General features: G+C 36.5%; 1 protein-coding gene across 3 annotated transcripts in view; it reads left to right on the top strand.

Annotated features, from left to right (window-relative positions):
• The window catches only part of shank2b (SH3 and multiple ankyrin repeat domains 2b), a 237950-nt gene that overhangs the window by 205062 nt on the left and 11973 nt on the right, over positions 1-20915 (top strand). The window contains exons 17-20 of one of the 3 annotated variants that reach the window (XM_017354089.4): positions 16496-16631; positions 17094-17174; positions 20167-20175; positions 20786-20806. In XM_017354089.4, the coding sequence (XP_017209578.1) occupies positions 16496-16631; positions 17094-17174; positions 20167-20175; positions 20786-20806 (247 nt within the window). Of the gene's footprint in view, positions 1-16495; positions 16632-17093; positions 17175-20104; positions 20176-20785; positions 20807-20915 lie in introns of all 3 variants that reach the window. The other 2 variants (XR_012399921.1, NM_001128347.1) reach the window with 2 other exon arrangements.

Raw genomic sequence — 20915 nt, forward strand, 5'->3', positions numbered from 1 at the left:
GTGATTGAAAACACTGATCATATGTGATTTATGACAAGCGTGGTGCGCGTCTGTCTGACCACCGGTGTAGTGAACTCATCAAGGGTTAATGAGCAGCCGCAGACTGAACTGTGAAGGCAGAGTTGGCTTATCTCTGTTTGCAGAGTTATTTCATTTTACTTCGTTATAAACAACATACACAATATAGGATCCTTTATTCGCAACACCCTGACGCTTTTTAGCTTCGCGATCAACCTTTGCCCCAATCATTAACCAGATTGGTTAACAAACACCAGTTTTGCCTTCAATATTTTCTTCAAAATGTACAACCAACTTTCTGTGGTTAAGTATTTGCCCTGTGTGCTATTCTGAGGAGTAAATGATGTTTGCAGCACAGATTGATGATGCATGTCGCTCAAAGATTATGCGAAAGTCACATGAAATCTGACATAACCGTTCACACTGTGGTCACATAGCAGAACATAAGGTGTCTGATCTAATACTACATATGTAAGTGGCACAGATCTAAACTGAAAAGATCAGATTCCATGCGGTTTGGGCTGTTCACACTGTCACATGTGGGCAAAAATAATCAGATTTGGGCCACATTTGGCTGCAGTGTGAACGTTGCCTCATACACCAGATTAATTGTATATCAGAAAGGGCAGTCTCGCGTCACCAGAAGCCACCACATGTTTATTGCATTTCGTCTTCTGTGATGCAAGTATTGTATTTTAAAGGAAAAGCTGTGGCGTCTGTGGCATTTTTCTTTTGGACATTTGGCAAATCTGGTTTCTCAGAAAGTGACTTTATTGTAGTTATAGACTTGTTGAGTGGGAACGTATATATTCTAGTATAATTTACATCTTTAAAGGTGCTGTATGTAAGTTTTTGACCCTTCTAAAGCAGAAAAATAGCATAATATGTTTGCAGATATTTCAGAAATATGTTAAGTGAACATTCTTCTTTACCTGAAAAACAATGCTAAAGGCAGTTATTCTGCTTTGAAAATGTGAGTTATGTGCTTGAACACTGTCTTTGTTTTGATCTATTCAACCCACCCACTTTAGCCAATTATATTTCAGCACTCTGGCTTGCTTTGTTGCAAAGCGTATTTCATTCAGAAAGGTTCTCAAAGCATATGTCCGTGACCGAAATGCGACGTCTGGTGGACAGTAGCAGACTCCGAAATGAGATGCAGATTCAGAGTTCCACGTGAGGTTTTTAATTTACCAATAATATAAATATTACCAACGTAAACTTTAGGTGAGCAGGTTACATTGTAACCCTGGGTTCTAACAACACACTATGTGACAAGATTTGCAGTAAGCAATTTGGCTGCTTTCAGTAGTATAGCAATAATTGTGATGTAAAATGGCTTGCAGATGAAAGGTAAGTTAATCGATCTATATACTATAACATCTAAGACGTGATCATGAAAAGGACATATTAAAAAAGCAACTCATGCAAACATCTTAATCATATTATTGTCTTATTCAGATTAAGGCAAATCATTAGATTACTGATAACCATGTAAACAAAGTCAAAAGCCCCAACCCTAAAAAGGAGTTCAGTATTTTGATGACAGCCTTTTCAGGTGTTAGTAGTAAGCTAATGTAATGTCATAATGCAAATCTTGCATTCATGCTTACCAACAAATAATCTAAGGAAATGTAATACTGTAATTCAAATATATAAAATATGAATTGATATTTAGTTTAAACTTTACTTATATTGTTCTATTAAAATTATTATTTTAAAAGATTTTGTCAAAAGATTTTTCCAGAGTCATCCACCATAATTTTGTGGCTCAAAAGTATCGGTTCAGGCACCATTTTGGCACTTGTATCATTTTAAATGTATTGATTTAACACTGGTATCGAAATAAGCCCAAACGATACCCAACCCTAGCTTCCACTATGTAAAACATATGCTGGATAAGTTGGCGGTTCATTCTGCTGTGGCGACCCCTGATTAATAAAGAACTAAGCTGGAATGAAAAAGAAATAATAAATGAATGAATGACAAATGACTACAGTTTAAGCAAAAAATCTTCTTAAATGTTCTACTCTAATCACACACTTTTTTGGATTTCTTGCATGGACAGCAAATTTCTATTCATCTCGTTTTACAATACCAAGTTCTGTTTAGACAGCCTCTTCATCTTTAACTGGAATTTCTATAAAACTCTCTGCGAGTCTTTCCCGCTATCTTGTGTTTAATCTGCTCTATAGAGGACTTGACCACAGAGGTCTTATCATGTAACCTTTCTCTAAGTACAGGCCAAGCCGAGCCGATAGCTGTTCTGCTATCGTAGAGCAATGCAGACAGGAAAATGGATGAGGCTTAACTGAGTGTGTGTGTGTGTGTGAAGAGTGTGAAGACTCCAGATACCCTGTACTCTTCATAATTATCCCCACTCGAGACAAAAGAGCGGGCCTTCTTTCCGGAAAGTACCAGGAAGAGATTTGATTTGAAGAGATGGGGTTTTATCTGGGCTGAATGATTGCCCTCTGACAACCTTCTGTAAATCTCTAAATCAGGCCAGAGGTGCTGTGATTGCAAGCTCTTCTAGTCCGTATTAGAGAGTGTGATGTTGGCGCTGACTCGCGTTTGGTAATGATAGTGGATTTGACTTGAGGATTAAGAGATGAGAGCCATGCGAACTTGTTGAGTTGTATGACGTTTTTATTAAGGATGTGCGATTTTTATTTAAGTTTAATTATAAGCATCGTCATGCTTAGGCCGATTTATGGAACATATAATGCCAGAGCTTTTTTTTTCAATCCAAGCATTTGACCTATATTTATTTATTTGTCAGCTTACAGAAGTATTAAGCAGCCATGCATATATTTCAGTTATCTGCAGCCTGAATTATTATATATTTGGAAAATAAATGTTTGAATCTAAACTGTAGTTTTATAATTTTAGCCTTCCATGTGGGTTATAAGATTAATCTTAATATTGTATAATTATAATTCAATTCAATTCAAGTTTATTTGTGTATTGCTTTTCACAATAATTATTGTTTCAAAACAGCTTTACAAACGGTGCAGATTATTGCGTTACAATTAAAATCAGAAAAAGTTAAGCTTATTAGTTAGTTTTAGGATATTTCTGTATTACATTTATATTTAAAAAAGAATATTATATTTTTGCATAAAAAGTTGAAGTCAGAATTATTAGCCCTCCTAAATTATTAGGCCCCCTTTATATTTTTCCTGGTTTCTGTTAAAACATAATAGTTTTAATAACTTATTTCTAATAAAAAATGTTCTTTTATGTTTGCCATGATGACAGTAAATAATATTTGATTAGATATTTTTAAGGCACTAGTATTCAACTTAAAGTCTCATTTAAAGGCTTAATTAGGTTAATTAGGTTAACTAGGCAAGTTAGGGTAATTAGGGAACTTATTATGTAACGATGGTTTGTTTTGTAGACTATCAAAAAATAAATATTGCTTAAGAGGGCTAATAATATTGACCAATTTTTTTTTAAATAAATTAACAACTGCTTTTATCCTAGTGGAAATAAAACAAATATTATTTTCTTCAGAATAAAAAATATTATCAGACATACTATAAGAATTTCCTTGCTCTTGAAAAATTTGAAAAAGCAAAAAAAGGACTAATAATTTTTACCTGAAATCTGGAGCTAATCTAATAAATTAAGCTGCAATAATGGTGCAAAAATATGTACACTCAAATGTATATGTTAGAGAAAAAGTACACTACCTGACAAAAGTCTTGTCTGTGATCTCAGTTGTAAGAGCAACAAACAATACCTTGATTTCTAGTTGATCATGTGGAAAAGTGGCAGAAGGTAGATTTTTCACATGAATCCCTTGACTGGGTCAGTTGGCGTTTCTGTGTGGAGTTTGCATGTTCTCCCCGCGTTCACTTGCGTTTCCTCCGGGTACTCCGGTTTCCCCCACAGTCCAAAGACATGTGCCATAGGTGAATTGGGTTGGCTATATTGTCCATAGTGTATGAGTGTGTATGGATGTTTTCCAGAGATGGGTTGCAGCTGAAAGGGCATCCACTACGTAAAACATATGCTGGATAAGTTGGCGGTTCATTCCCCTGTGGCGACCCCGGATTAATATAGGGACTAATCCGAAAAGAAAATGAATAAATGAATGGATCCAAGATTCTCAGAGAAATCAGTCAAGTTTGGTGAAGGAAAAGTCATGGTTTGTGGTTACATTCAGTATGGAGGCGTGCGAGAGATCTGCAGAGTGGATGGTAACAACAACAGCCTGAGCTATGAAGACATTTGTGCTGCCAATTACATTACAAACCACAGGAGAGGGCAAATTCTACAGCAGGATAACGCTCCTCGTACTTCATCCTCCACATCAAAGTTCCTAAAACTAGAGAAGGTTAAGGTGCTCCAGGATTGGCCAGCCTAGTCATCAGACATGAACATTATTGAGCATGTCTGGGTTAAGATGAAGAAGGAGACATTAAAGATGAATCCAAGAAATCTTGATGAACTCTGGGAGTCCTGCATAAACGCTTTCTTTGCCATTCCAGATGACTTTATTAATGAGTTATTTGAGTCATTGCAGAGATGTATAGATGCAGTCCTCTAAGCTCATGGGAGTCAGACACAATATTAATTCTTCTACTGCAGCATGACTTTATATTCTATACTGTACCTTATTTCTGTTAAGTGACAAGACTTTTGTCTAAGCAAAGTAATACCTTACTGTCCTTATTAAATAATTCAAAATCAGGACATGATAATATTTTATTTTATTAAAATAAGCGTAATCTAGAGGCCTTTGCCTTTCATATAAGCCACTTCTGATACCAAATGATCAACTAGAAGTCAAGTTATAATTTGTTGTTCCTAAAACTTAGACAGGCGACAATGCTTTTGTTAGGTGTATATAAAAAAACAAGACATATATAAAATTTTCTTGAAATTTTGTAGTATTTGAAACATTTAACTTTAATTTAAATGTATTATCTTTCTATTTCTAAAGATGTTCAGTGACTAAAATATTATTTTAATCAATATATCTTTTTAATAAATCAGTTATTACCTACATTCACTGAGAAATTGATAAAAAATATTCATTTTTAAAATGATTTGTGCTGAACACTGTAAATATAGAGGTGGTGTGCAAGAAAATAAATAACCAAAATAACTACTGCTGAAATACTGCTAAATTAATGCTGCTTCAAATAAAAACGTCACTTTTGTGCTGCTCTATAGACGAATGACCCCAGCTGATTTTTATAGACTAAATGAAACTGTAAGAGTCTTCCCCTGTCCATGCGTCCTCGCTGTTCTCTTACTACTAGTTAGTGCCTTCAGTCAATGTGGAGATACCTGGAGGGGGTCTCCTAGTTCAGAGTGCCGTTATGTAACCACAAGGGTGAACATGGATAGACTGTTACATAATGACTTTGTGAGCAAGTGTATATGCGTGCGTGCGTGTGTGTGTGTGTGTGTGTCAGTAAGTGCATGCATAAAAACAGTGTATGTAGTGTGTGTCTGTGTGTGTGTGTGTGCATGAGTGCAGTACACATCTTTATTCTTCTGGAAGTGACCAGATGTGACACGAAATCATCCTTTATGAAATATGGAGGTCCCTGTAGATTCTCTGCCACACACTCTCTCTCTTAAGTTGGAAGAGCAGCACGTGAAAACACACACATACACACGCACACACAGCAAATCTCTAAGGTCCTTGAATAGAACAGCAAGCATAAATTGTGTGGTGCATCTGGGGACTTGAGACTAGCAATGAATTTCATTTGGTTTATGAGTTCTTGTTTTTTTTTTTTTTTTTTTTTTTTTTTTTGTAGTAGTAGTATTGAGAGAGTGCGACCAGAACGACCATGAGCAGAACCGATATGATTAGCCAAATGGAAGGCTTATCGTTTTATGGTTTATTTCCTGTGCGCAGAGGATCACCGCCTGCTAATTTCATCAGATTTTAATCAAGTGTGGGATGCGCACCACATGTCACACACATCCATCAGTCAAGATCTGTGCGTGCGCCTGTTGTGTTTTTATTTCTGTTATTGCAGTCAGAATTAATGATCATTTTGTATGTGTGCAAATGACACCTCACAAAATCCAGTTTCACATCCCAAGCTGTCTTTAACCTGATTTCAGTTTCATGACACAAGAAAATTTGAATTTATTATCTGAATAAAACACTTTCTTTAATTCAGTGATGCTGCATGTGCAGGATATCTTATTTTTAGTACTTATCTTATCGTACTCTAATCTTATTTTTAGTTACATTTATTAGATGATTTTAGAGTCATGACACAGAATATATGGTTCATCTGAATATTGAATATTCTCATTTATTATATAAATTTTGAATTTATTTAATGAATTTATTTTACATATTGATTCAAACACACGTGTACATAAATATGGAAAATAAAGAGACTACATAAAAATGTTCAGTATTTACTGGATTTATTAGGCATTGGCTTGAGTAAAATGTTAATATTTGTTTTATTTTATAAAAGTCTGATAACATTTCTAATAAATATAAAATATGAATTAGAATTATTTCGAGTTATAAATAGTACAGATTTTTGAAGAACAGACTCTTGAGGTTAAAACATTTGTATTGTGTTGTCTAAAAATAAATATATAGATGCATGAAAAGTATGCTTTTTTTATTTTATATATAAATACTGAAAATAATACTGGACATTAGTGTTTACTCTAGGATTTATTCCAGCTGTGGCAGCAGGCCTTTTACACAGATCTACCAACTACCTATAGTGTTATTTCAATGACAAATGTCGTGAGCGCAGTATTAGAAGTCGAGATCGCATTTATGTAATACGAGTATGCGAATCTCTTTGCTTGTGCGCCGATTTCCTCTGTTTGTGCACAAAATGTGTTCCTCACTCTCAAATATAGCTACGCTACTCAAGTGCAGATTTTCTTGTGCATTTTTAAATAAATTCTGCTGAAGTATGATTTTTGTAACAACTATGTCTCTGACATTTATTAGATTTGCTAGGAATATTTATGAATGTTTCCAATAGACTTACAGAACGGCATTGGTGTGTCCTGAAGTGAAACTTCTATAAACTCCAGCAAGATAAAGTCATTGTATAAATTTTGATGTGGTGCCTCGCCATGGAAGAATGAATGTAGCTGAAACCATGGACCTATATTTGAATGCTGTCCATTATATTTTCCCCCGTAATTATATTTCTTCCACTTTTTTCCATAGCTTTAATATTTATTTAAGTGGTGCAACAATACACAATTTGATACATATCATGCTAATAAACTTAGAATATGACCAAAGTTCCTTTAAGGCAAGTCATTTTAATTGGTGGTGGCCATCTTTGAAATGCCTCTCGAGCAGTATGCTTGGGCATTTTGTCTAAATAGAGAAACATCAAATTTTCCAAAACTGTTTGCCAAGCTTAAGATTACATTACATATTTGGAATCACCAATAAATTCAAACAACTGTCTCATAAGTTTCATTTCTAAATGTAATGTAAATGTATGAATTATACAAAATTGGCATATTTTCAGCTTGCCTGAGCTAATGCGCATGTGCACCTGAAAGAACAAGATCATGACACCAACCTATTTTATGGCCATTATACACATTATCATCTTCTGGACAATGCTTCATCTGATCGCGCTGGTCCTCTAAAGTAATCCACAACTCAGTCTTGATGGCGAATCTTCTTCAGAAATGACAGCGAAGTTTGTGGGTGTTTAAGTAGTTGCTGTCACGTGATGTGCATTTGACAGGACAGACTGAACCTTGTGTTTGTTTGTACAGATTACAAAATTACAAAACTTTTGCTTTCAAGTGCATTTGGTTAATTTAAAAGCACAGATGTCAAGCTCTATTTGGATATGTTTCTTATGTCTGTGAAGCAAGTATTTGCTGATTTGCCAGTGCATTTGTTGATCACCAAACTGTTGTAAAAGCACACGTCTAGTCTGAGCTTTTCCCCCAGAGAAACGTCAGTCTATATCTATCTATATATGATGTTTGGCTCCTGTACTAGTAGGCGGGGCTTAATTCGCCGTAATGACTGTTACACTTTTCCCCATTCAAAACCATATGAATGACAAGTCTTATGACACTCACAATATTTTAAGCTAAAATAAAGAGGGATTAAACTGATATATGTTATGTTACAAAACTTTAAACCATGTTTAAGCCATGTCAGGAGTCAAATCTTCCAGTCATAATGTGACCACCAGTTAACCCTAACACCTTTTAATATCTTTGGGGTTGTCTGATAGTGACACTGCACCCATTAACAATCCCGACCAAAAGTCTCTTGATAGAACTAAACTTTATGACATTGCAAGGTTAACGAAACAATAGCATGATAAATGCATGCTATAATCAAGGCTAGAACAAATCCGAAAGATTGTCATTATTTTCCCTGACATGAATCATTCAACTCCAGCACATACCAAAGATGTTCAGTTGACTTAATGTCAAACAGTGGTGAAATCATGTTCGCAAATCAAGCCTTCTTTTAAAGAAGTTCAACTGCATATTAAAGCAAATATCAAGTCAGCCAATCACATGACAGCAACCCATAATGAAGTTTAAACCAAGCTTCAGAATAGGAAAGCTGACATGAGGCAGAATAAATAACGATGAATATTCCATGTCCTGGTATCTAAAACAACATAAAAATCAGGTTCCTGGCGGCTCAGCTTGGTTGGATTTGGCTCAGCTCCAGCATAATGAGATTATCAAGATGAAGTGGCCATGCTGAGATTGTGCTGTTTTGTGAGCTTTATCTACATCTGGTCCCAGCACTTCCTAAATGAGCCCAAATCTCATTACCAGTGTGTGACATGCCGAGAGACTGGAGGTCAGTGAGAATGCTGGGAAATTTGTGCCCACCCTGCTCCCCCCCCTCCTTCGGCACTCACCAAAAACTAGAGCACTGCAAAAAAAATCTGCACCGCCATGAGTCGCGATTACAGCTCATGATTCACAGCGCTTTCTCTCTCTCTCCTTCTCAATCTCTCTAAATTTACATCATCTGTCATGAGGTCAGGCTCTACGGTGTAATCCTGGTGCCTTCCGTAATGCGCAGTATGAATATCAGCAACAGCAAAGGATTTGGAAAAGATAACGGTGATTGGCGTATAAGGTTGTTACTTTTTTTAAGCAGACCTAGCTCTCCATGCAGGCCCTTCACACCCGATCCCACATTGATTATGGCGTGCTTCAATGTTCGGCTTGCTCACTTGTGGTCGGCTAATTTTATTTAATTGGAACAATGGCGGTATCTCTCTCATACGTAGCTCCACATCAGACTCGCAGCATTTATGAATCACACAAACAAACACGGTGGAATAAAAGGAGCAGCTCAGCTCTCTTCGTCATGAAGACGACTTCGGCTCTCGGCTGTTTCCTAGGTTACCCAAGCTTATTCACGTAACCTTTTCTGCGGTAAAAGGCATACTCTAAAATCTCTCCCAAACCTGTCTCTCTCGTTTTCTCTCTGCTGATCTGTTTCATAGTGGCGCGTTTCTCGTTTTGCCTGAGAAATGCCAGAGGAGCAGGGGTGTCTCTCTAATTTGCTTGCAGTGCCTTTTATTAGGCGATTTGTTTCAAAGCATATCAGCATCTTAAAGTAGTCATTACTGCTGCTCGCTAAGGCAACTATCACTATTGCTCATACTTATGGTTGGGGTTTCTCTGGAGTGACAGTCGTGATTATGTCAAATCATGTGTCATGTTGAGGATAGGTGTATTATTACTCTTCTACACATTCAGAATTTTGCCTGACAGACAAAAAAACTTTATGTTAAGTTACTTGGTTCGCTAAGCTATCACCAGGGCTGTGCAATTTGGGGAAAATATCTAATTGCGATTTATTTATTTATTTTTTATTTTTTGACAGGTATTGCGATTTAATTTACAATTTAATTCAAGCTTCAAGCTGATTTTAATTTAATTCAAGCTTCAGCTCAATAATCTGTAAGCCGTGGCAACAATTCTTCGACATGTCCGGTTTTTGTTTGGTGTCTGTGACTTTAAAATTAAATTATTCCCATATTACAATGCTGTTTTTCTTTGATATTAACTTGTCTATTAATGTTTCTAAAGCAGCAGATGCCATAATCCCACTTGTCAGCACTTTTCTGTTTCTTTTCTTTTTTTTATTGTGAGTGTAGTTCAGTTGTGCAACTCTAATAGGGGAAAACGAAAGTGTGTTTACTCTCACAAATATAATGGTAGCTGTCACTGGCCGTACCTTTTCGAAAAGTATGTTTATGCTTAAGACATTCATTTCCTTGCAGTTATATGTATATAAACAATTGTGTGTACAATGAATTCCTGGTGCTGTTTTGTAATTTTGTATTTATGATAATGCTGGGCAAAAATACTTTTTTTAATATGTATAAATATAAATACACACAGGCATGCATATATTTAAGACAATGTTTATTTAAATTTAGAAATAAAATATATCTGTATATGATACAAAGTATAGATGAATTTACACATCTATGTAACAAAAATGTTTAACAAAATAGTTTTGTTTCTATGTGTGTCACATATTTAATAAGCATATATAAAACACACACACATATACTATGTCAAAACAAACATTTATTATGGATGTGATTAATCACGATTAATCTTAGCTCTAATTTATAAACGCATGACAAGTTCTCAGATGATAAAATACAAGCACATTCTCTGCACGCAAGCTTGTTTAGGATTGTTCCGTCACAAAATAAATGGCTTTTTTATGTTAATGAATCTTTAAGTTTGGTGTTATAATGATAGTGTGAATGCTAAGTGAAGCTGTAACATTTTTAGCCAACAATATTGGCATTTTTGTCAATACCTACAACTGATAAGCCTGACTTATCAGTTTTTCTAAACCTAATTGCAAAAACAGAACATTAAGAAATACAGTGGATAACTGAAATAATTTTAAAACTACCTGCAGAAAACAAGGAACATAAGGTCCTATTGAAATGGACCCTTGTTTTGCAGTACTGTATACGCAAGAGTTTTGTATAGGCATTTTGTCTTGATAGATCTGGTGTTTTTGGGTAAGTGAAACAAAATTTTTTTTAAAACCAAGTCCCACACTGTAAAACCCAAGAGTCAACTTTATCAAATGAAATGCGTGTGGTTAACTCAAAATTGACTGAAAGTTAATTCTACTCATTTGAAGAGTTTTGAACTCAGTGTTGAAGGTAATGATGAATTAATAATATTCCTCATCACTTCAACTTTAATGGAGTAAGTTAACAGTATAGATTAGTTTTTAACTCAAATGGTTTGAAGCAAGTTGGTTGAGTTGCCCTAACATTGGGTTTTACAGTACTCTGTTTACTCAAATTGATTAAGTTTACAGTACTCATTAGGATTAGTTTTTGAACTTAAATGGTTTGTTGAATCGGTTTCCTCAAACGGTTTGAGTAAATGTAAAAATATGAACAGCCAATTTGCACATTTTGTGAAGCAAGTGAGATGCCACTTGGGATGGGTAACTCGACATCAAATATCGACACGTTTTCAACAATTGTGCTTTGAAACATTGTTTCGGATTGTTGCTTGAAAGGAGGCTGTCATGTGACATGTCGAAGTCAAGCTGAGTTACGTTTACTGAAACGTCATGGCTAGCTCAAACACAAAAAGTGGCAGTGTGCCGATTATATCTCATATACCTGCAGTCTGTTTATTGCTGTGCATTTACTGTCAATATTTGTATGTATTATGTTATTTCCATAGTTTTATTTGTGGTGTTTTATTATTGGTGATGCAGTGACGCAGTGGGTAGCATTGTCGCTTTACAGCAAGGTCACTGGTTTGAGCCTCAGCTTGATCAGTTGGCATTTTTGTGTGGAGTTTGCAAGTTCTTCCCGTGTGCGTGTGGGTTTCCTCTGGATGCTCTGGTTTCCCCCACAAGTTAGCACATGTGCTATAAGTGAATTGGAAGAACTAAATTGGCCGTAGTGTTTGAGTGTGTGTGAATGTGAGAGTCTATGAGTGTTTCCCAGTACTGGGTTGCCGCTGGAAGGGCATCCGTTGTGTAAAACAAGTGCTGTAATAGTTGGCAGTTCATTCCACTATGGCCACCCCTGATGAATAAGGGATTAAGCTGAAGGAAAGCTGTTCATTAGCTACTACAGCAAGGAAGTTCTCAAGATCTACCTGAGCTCCAAGTCCCCTCTGGCCTTGCAAACGGGAGGGAGCCCCGGGCTCAAGGATCTTATGAGCTCAGGCCTCTCTCCCGGGACAGCATGCCAAACAAGCTTTATAATCAATCATCAGCTAAGTGTGAACTCCTGAAATAAGCATTAATTGGCTGATACTTATAATGCCATTCATTTTCTTTATTGGCCCCAGACTAAGGCCTTGTTCATATGTGGAATCCAATATGAATCAGATCTGTGCCCTTGTGTTTACATAGTAAGCAGGTTGATCGGATTTTCACCTGTCAATGCCAATCGCGCGTCTTTAAAAACCGTTAGGAATGATGTCAACTGTGCTGATTTCATTTCAGAACACACTTCAGCAGAGTCCCAAACCTTAAATCTCATATACAAGGATAAATAAAGCTTTTATATTGTCATGTACTACAAGTATTTAAGATGTTAATAAGAGAGAGAGAGAGAGAGAGAGAGAGAGAGAGCAACATCCGCCATGTAAACAATATAAACTATAAAACTATAAAAAGAAATTACACTAAGATGGTTACTAGTTTAAAAAAGCCTATATTAAAAGAAGATGGCCAAATGAGAACATTTAAGGCATAGATTATAATGAAAAAACTTGTCAAAAATTATACTAAAGTAAAACCTGCAAACAGATTAAATACAAGAATGAAGAAAAGAGTTCCCCGTTTTTTTTTTTTTTCCTGATCACTGCAATCTTTTCGTGTCCAGTGTAAATATAGAAAATTGGATACCAGTCACCTTTAAAAGATGATGTCAAAAAAATCCGATACAGTCACAAAATCAGAATTGACCATCAAGATCGGCAGTGTAAATGCAGCCTAAATTAAGCAAGTGAACTGAACTATGGTGGTTTATGCTGTGGGGAATCATTGGTCTTCACACCCTGTTAAAAGCAGATTCTGAAAAATTATCTGATGATAAATGTTGTCCATATATCAACTGTTATCACCACCGGCAAATGGTTTCTTCTGTAGTCGAAGGCCATTGAGCTTGCCAGTAAGGCCTCGGTGGCAGATTGAATGTCCCACTTAAACATTTAAACCCAGATTTGATTTACTATGCACCGATGCATTTCCAATGTCAGCTTTCCCTGGAATTGTGACCGCTTAAGTGTATATGAAGCAAATTCATGATGAGAATGGGTGATTTCAAAACATACTGTAGATGAGTGATGGCTTTGTGTTTATATATCTTGTTTAAATAGGGCGATAGGGAGATGAATGCTCAAAATACATGTATTTATTTCACTGATGTACATATGATGTAGTATATACAACCCGAAACCAGAAAAAGTTGAGACAGCATGGAAAACGCAAAGAAAAAAAGAAGTGATTTCTAAATGTACTTTGACTTGTATTTCATTGCAGATAACACGACAAACATTATTTAATGTGTTCCTTGTGATTTTTATTACAATTTTGGTTCAACAAAAAAGTTGGAACATTAAAGCATTTTCCACTTTGTAATGTTTCCATTCCTCTTCAGAACACTTAAAAGACATTTAAGGACTGAAAACACCAAGTGAAGAAGTGTTTTAAGTGTAATTTTGTCCCATTCATCCTGCAAACAAGTCTTAAGGTGGCCAACACTATGGGGTCTTCGTTGTTGCATTTTGCACTTTAAAATGCGTTCAACATTCTCTGTTGGAGACAGGTCGGGACTGCAGGCAGGCCAGTCTAGTACATGTATCCTCTTCCTCTACACCCAGGACTTTGTAATGTGTGCAGAATGTACTTTCGCATTGTCTTGTTGAAATATGCATGGAGCTGTTTCCCAATATGCGTTCTTGTCTGTACTTGTGTCCTCGTGAAACGTCATCAACCTTCGCCGAAGTACTGTTCCAATTAAAAGTTCACGTCTTGCCAAATAGAGATAAAATTCCCGGATGTGTACTTGCTCTGCCCCTTTGGCCAAGGATACATCAAGAGGTGACTTGTGCAAACCTGCGAAGGACAGGTATATTTAACAAACAGTTTTTAGTATTTTAAATCTATTATTTGTTCTCAGGTGTATTATTTTGTCAATATTATTTTGTTACCTTTTATAAGTGTCTTTAATTATGTTATTGTGTTGTACGCTGTTTGTCTTTGTTTACCAAATTGCTTTATGTTATCTTTATTTCTTATTTGTACTTGTATAATGTCCATTGTAGTTTATTAAATCTAATAATAAAAGAAAGGAGTCTGTGTATAATAACACATTTTACTTTACATTTATATTGATTTATGTTTACATTTTCTTAAATCAAAAATGTAGATTTATAAAATCAATATAATATTAATTACGGGTCGTGCTTTAAATAATTAAATCATTTTATAGTTAATGTACTGTGAAACCAATGAATCCATGGTGAGTTAAGTGACGTTATAAAGTACACTGCCATTTCATTTGAAGAAGTACCCGACTTGTGTCCACGCATCCTCGGTAGTTCGTTCTTTTAAGTCTGAACTTGGCAAGTCTGAACTTCCAAGAATGCAAGTCCAAACTTAGTGTACTTGATATTGAAAAACAGCCTGGGTGTCCCTGGAAAAGAATTCAATTCAATTCAGCTTTATTTGTATAGCGCTTTTACAATGTAGATTGTGTCAAAGCAGCTTCACATAAATGGTCATAGTAACTAGAACAGTGTGGTTCAGGTTTTAGTGTTTAAGTTCAGTTCAGTTCAGTTTAGCTCAGTTCAGTGTGATTTAATCATTACTGAGAGTTCAAACACTGAAGAGCCAATTCATCGATGCGTAGCTTTACCAATCCTGAACAATGCGAGGCAGTGGCGACAGCGGAGAGGGAAAAAAAACTTCACCTGATGGGAGTGAAGAAAAAAAACCTTGAGGGAACCAGACTCAGTTGGGCACGACCATTTTAATTTCTCCGCTGGCCAAAAGTCTTGTGCAGAACTTCATTCGCCGTGGTTAAGGCTGGAAGATGGCCTCAGCGAAGACTCGTCTGTCCCTGGGACGTCGCTGGAATCAGACTAATGTTCTCCACTACCCACGACCATCAGCGCAGCAGCAGCTCAGGATATGGCCTGGTCCCGGATATGGAATCCTTGGGATCATCACGTCGCTGGTCTTGGATCCAATCAGTGACTCAGCATAATCTGAGGACCTCGGGATGAGTATCCCCAGGTGAAAATAGAGAATAAAGAAAATAATTAGCGTAGCTGCTGTTCATAGTGTATATAAGCAAGATGCAGAAGCCTGTGTGGAACCCGCTAGGTAATGCATTGAGTGTATGCTTTACTAAACAGATAGGTCTTTAATCTAGTTTTGAACTGGGAGAGTGTGTCTGAGCCTCGGACGTTATCAGGAAGGCTATTCCAGAGTGTAGGAGCCATGAAAGAGAAGGCTCGACCTCCTTTACTTGATTTTGCTATTCTAGGTACTACCAGAAGCCCTGTGTTTTGAGATCTTAAAGAGCGAGTTGGTTTGTAGCGAGACAGAAGGTTGGTTAGATAAACAAGAGCTAGATTATTTAGAGCTTTGTAGGTGAGAAGTAATATTTTAAATTCAATACGAAACTTAACAGGCAGCCAGTGTAGAGAGGATAAAATTGAGGTTATATGATCATATTTTCTAGACCTGGTCAGAACTCTGGCTGCTGCATTTTGTACTAATTGAAGTTTGTTAATAGAGGATGCTGGGCAGCCAGCAAATAGAGCATTACAGTAATCCAGTCTCGAAGTCATAAAAGCATGGACTAGCTTTTCTGCATCTGAGATGGATAGCATATTACGTAATTTAGCGATATTTCTCAAATGAAAGAAGGCAGTTTTTGTGACATGGGATATATGGTTTTTAAAAGTTAGATTGCTGTGAAATATGACACCCAAATCTTTTATAGTAAAGCTAAAACTAACTTTGTATCCCTCTAATGTAAATTGAGTTGTGAGATCTGCTGTGTGCAAGATTTAGGCCCAATAAGTAATAATTCTGTTTTGTCTGAGTTTAAAAGAAGGCAGCATATATGTACTTTTCAGCATTAATGGTCATTTTTTCCAGAATTTCTCTGCAATTTGTAGTGTGTAGTTTCCATTAAGCTGTATGATAATATTTAGCTTTGAACATGGTTGTGGTCTGGCTGTCAATGTTGTGATGTACTAAAAACTGAACATTTTTGCACAAAACATTGCGCATATAAAACTTTTCATGGTGTTTTTAAATGGTGAAAAGCTTGAAATTAATTATGCACAGCACTGCCATTTTACAACAACAGTGCATTTGATTATTTATTGCACATATTCGCATGACATAGGAAGTTGCAGAAAAGGTTGATATTGATGATTTGTTCACTGCTGATGCTTAATTATTTTTCCTTTTTTATAGGTGAACCAGGATAACGTTGTCAAAGTGGGCCACAAACAAGTGGTCAACATGATTCGTCATGGTGGCAACCACTTAATCATCAAAGTGGTAACGGTCAGTCGAAATCTAGACCCTGACGACACGGCTCGAAAGAAAGGTACAGTGAGCGTCTTGATGTATTTTCTGGGTCATGATGTAACGTGTTTAGCAGAAAAAACTCCTTTCACGTAATTCTAACCATTGCTTTTGCATAACAAGCACTTATTTTGGTCACACTTTATTTTGATGGTCTGTTTGTTGCATCTACTGTACATGCCAACTTATTCTAGGACTGGTTAGGACTGGGGTTAGGGTTAGTGTAAGTTGACATGTACTAATGTTTGTTTAGCATCAACAGTAGTATCAACAGATATTGAGCAGACAGTCTACTAATACTCGAATGGCCTATCAAAATAAAGTGTTACCCCAGTTTTAACTAACACTACTAATTTGAGAATCGTCAAACCTTTTAATGCATGAGTTGATGTTGAATATACCGTGCTTCCTCATGGGAATGCTACAGCCCATGGTCAAGCATCAACTGTACCTGCTGTATTTTTTGTTTTGTTTGTTGCTGTAGCGCCACCGCCACCACGGAGGGCTCCCTCCACAGCCTTGTCCATGCGTTCAAAATCTATGACCTCAGAGCTAGAAGACCTAGGTAAGCCCAGTCACGCCAAGCAGAAGCATCCCATCCAATTTCTGTTGTCATTTAAAGGTGAAGTGTGTAGTTGAGTAGAGGGAGATCTAAAAAGTAATTGTTATTTTTAAAGTATCGCTTAAACTCATCACTCACTTAGGTTTGTAACGATTCACTGTGAGTCAGTTGAAAATTGATTCAAATATTTGTTGATTCAAATCAATCAGGATATTAAATGGATCATAATGAACCCTTTTCATAGGATGCATTTACTGCTCCCATAGCAAAATATCTCTGGCCCAGTTCTGGTCCACACAACAAGCTTTTGCTTAGTCCACATGCCGCAGTGAATTACGGTACATGACTGGACCAAGTCTGGCTTCCAGACATGATTTGAATCGCAGATAGCTCCAGATATTTAGCATGCAGAATATCTGATGGTTATCGGCGACTCATCTGCAATTCTCTCAGAACACGTTTTTGATAGTTCACACTGCGTGATTGTTACTCACGTGAACAAGCACCGCTTTGCCTGTGGTTTTAGGCATTTGTCTGTGATTTATCAAAACCTGTCAGCGAGTGAAAATCAGGTCTAAAATCATGCAGTCTGAACTTGGCATAAGAAAACCTGAACATGTGAAAAGGGTGCATATATGTTTTAAGCAGCTCCATCTTTATTCAAATTAGAGGAGTGCCGGTTTGTGAAAGCTAGATTTTTAGTCTGTGTTGTCACAAAGGCAGTACGATCTATCATTTATTTTATACAATATAATTTGGGGGTGACACAGTGGCTCAGTGGTTAGCACTGTTGCCCCTCAGCAAGGTTGCTAGTTTGAGTTCTGGCTGGGCCAGTTGGCATTTCTATGTTGAGTTTGCATGTTCTTCCCGTGTTCATGTGGGTTTCCTCCGGGTGCTCCGGTCTTCCTATAAGGGAATAAGTAAATTGGATGAACTAAATTGGCCGTAGTGTTTGATTGTGTGTAAATGTGAGAGTCTATGGATGTTTCCCAGTACTGGGTTGTGGCAGGAAGGGCATACGTTGTGTAAAACATATGCTGTAAATGTTGGCAGTTCATTCCACTTTGGCGACCCCTGATGAATAAGGGATAAAGCCGAAGAAAAGAGAATGATTAACTTGCTTGTAAAAATATGCAGAGTTAATAAATAGTGCACTCTAGTGGAGCTCAATCCACCGATGTCCGCATGTCTACTCTTCTAGCGATCTCCACTTTATTGCACTTCATCTCCGCTATTTTTTTATGTTTAGTCATATTATTAAATTGATGACAATGAACATGACATTTCTCACTGTCACACACACATTTGATAAGTGATTTCAAAGTTTGTAAAGAAGATATATTTCAGGAGTTCACACTTAGCTGATGATTGATTATAAAGCTTGTTGGACATGCTGTCCCGGGAGAGAGCCCTGGGCTTATAAGATCCTCAAGCCCTGGGCTCCCTCCCATTTGGAAGGCGTAAGGGGAGTTTGAGCTCAGGTAGATCTCAAGAACTCCCCTGCTGTAGTAGCTAATGAACAGATAGTGATTGCTCTCAAGAGATAACTACTTACTAGGAGCATGTCTATGGTGCGATTTGGATTTAGTCAATTAACTTAAGTTGCATGTTTTTGAACGGTGGGAAGAAACTGGGGAACCCGAAAAAAAAAACACGTGAGCACGTGGAGAACATGTAAACTCTGCACAGAAACGTCGGCTGGCTTGGTAAGGACTAGAACCAGTGACGTCTAGCTGTGAGGCAACAGTGCTAACCACTGGGCCACCGTGCCACCCATCTAGGAAAGAAGGAGGAGTAGGGGTGGAAGGGGGGATTCTTCAAAAAGAACATGGCTGTGATATGAAACTTAGAGTATTTATAGTGTATTAGGAATCATCTGACTGGTGAATCATAAATTGGATAATGCGGGACCAGCTGCAACAGCTCCAGCTCCTCTCGACATTAGTTTATAAATAAACTTCACTTATTTTTTTGAGATCTCAGCTTGTGCCAGAAAATGTTTCTTTCACGAGGGTCATGATTCGCACTTGTTAAACAATTACTTTATGTAGCTTTATTTCACATTAGTATCTCCTTTGAATGTTAAAAAAATGCTAGCGCGCAGTGCAGACTTCATTTCAAAAAATATATCTCTTCAACAAAAAAACTTGCTAAGAAGAGCATCAACAAAGTCTTAATTTGCTTATTTTTTTTATTTGTAATATGATTTATTAAGTTGATTCTGGAATTGTAAACTAAATTGCAATTTAGTTTTGTTATTTAAAAATGTTTTTAAGGAAATATTACAATTGCAAACTACTTCATTGCTAAATTATCTTATTTTGTTCAAATAAATCGTATCGTGACATCAGTATTTTGAATCGTATCAAATCGCGAGTAGAGTGAATCGCTACATCTTCCTAACTCAAACTTGAGATTTTTCTAATACTTAATTTTTAAAAACTATTTTTATGGGGTTTAACGAGACAAAATAGTTAAGAAGAAACACAAGTTTGGTATCTCGATTAACACCCAAACATTTCATTAAATTCCACAAAGTTTTTGATTCCTGAGTTCAGATTCCTCATGCTGCTCATAAGACTCAACATTTACATTTTAGTTAGAGATGATTGGCATATTTATATTAGTCAATGAACAATAAAAACACTAACATACTTCACCTTTAATACATATTCATAACATAAGGGAGCATTTGCATGGGTCACATTCTAGCAATATTGTAAATACAGCTACAATATTAACTCATATTTTATTCTTTTTTCAGTCTCAAACCATGAGATCTGTTATATTATATATATATATATAGTTAATGTCAAGGTTTAGTTTCACCGCATTTTGTTAAGTGTAGTTGTTTTCAAAATCACAAACAAGCCTTACGTGAATGGTCCAGAAGAATTAGTTGTTAACCTGTGCCACTTTTTGTTGTTCTACAGCTACCGTTCATTATGAAATGAACTCTGATGTTGTTTTGTTTTCCTGCATGCTGACCTAAAAGTGGATAAAGGTATGATGTGATCATTTACACAAACATTTATTACAAGCTGTATATAACCTGTTATGTTGTGCTTCCCTGGCATGCAAGTCAATCTGTTGTACAGTATGTATATTCTTGTGACGTATATTTGTGATTATATGCACATTGTGTGTTCGTCACAGTTTTTGTGTAGTTCTCACTAATGAAAGCAAAAATACTAGATACTGTTAAAGCATGATGCATTTCATGTGAGCAGGTTGTGAAGGATTTACTTTGGTGATCACAGATAAATCTAGGGTTTGATGGGTCATGCTGATTTCATTGTCAGTAATTAAACTATGACACAAAGGGTAAGCAATGCGTCTTAAATTCTTGTGTACATTGTGTAATCAGCGACTAATTGTCTTTTTTGTCACTTTATTGGATACTAATCTACTTGTCTCGTGTAGTGTTGGTGGAAAGTTAACTGCATGGATTTGTTGTTGCTTTCCATCTAAAATGGCATTACATTATGCACAGGTCAATGCCATGTGGAGGAATACAGTGTATTCCAATCGTTGGTTCTTCTCGTCATGTTTTCTGGAAATTATCTCTGAATTTTAATGCTTGATTAAAGCTGAATTGTTCTTTTATGTTAAAGCCACTTTGAGGAAAAAGAAGGGTGAGTCTTCCCTAAATATTTGTCACCTCAGCATAGTTTAGTGATTAATTTTTCTCACACAATTGAACTTTTTTGGGGTTTTAAATGATTCAGTGTTAATAATTTGTAT

The sequence above is a fragment of the Danio rerio genome, chromosome 25 (assembly GCF_049306965.1).
Source record: "Danio rerio strain Tuebingen ecotype United States chromosome 25, GRCz12tu, whole genome shotgun sequence".
NCBI lineage: Eukaryota > Metazoa > Chordata > Actinopteri > Cypriniformes > Danionidae > Danio > Danio rerio.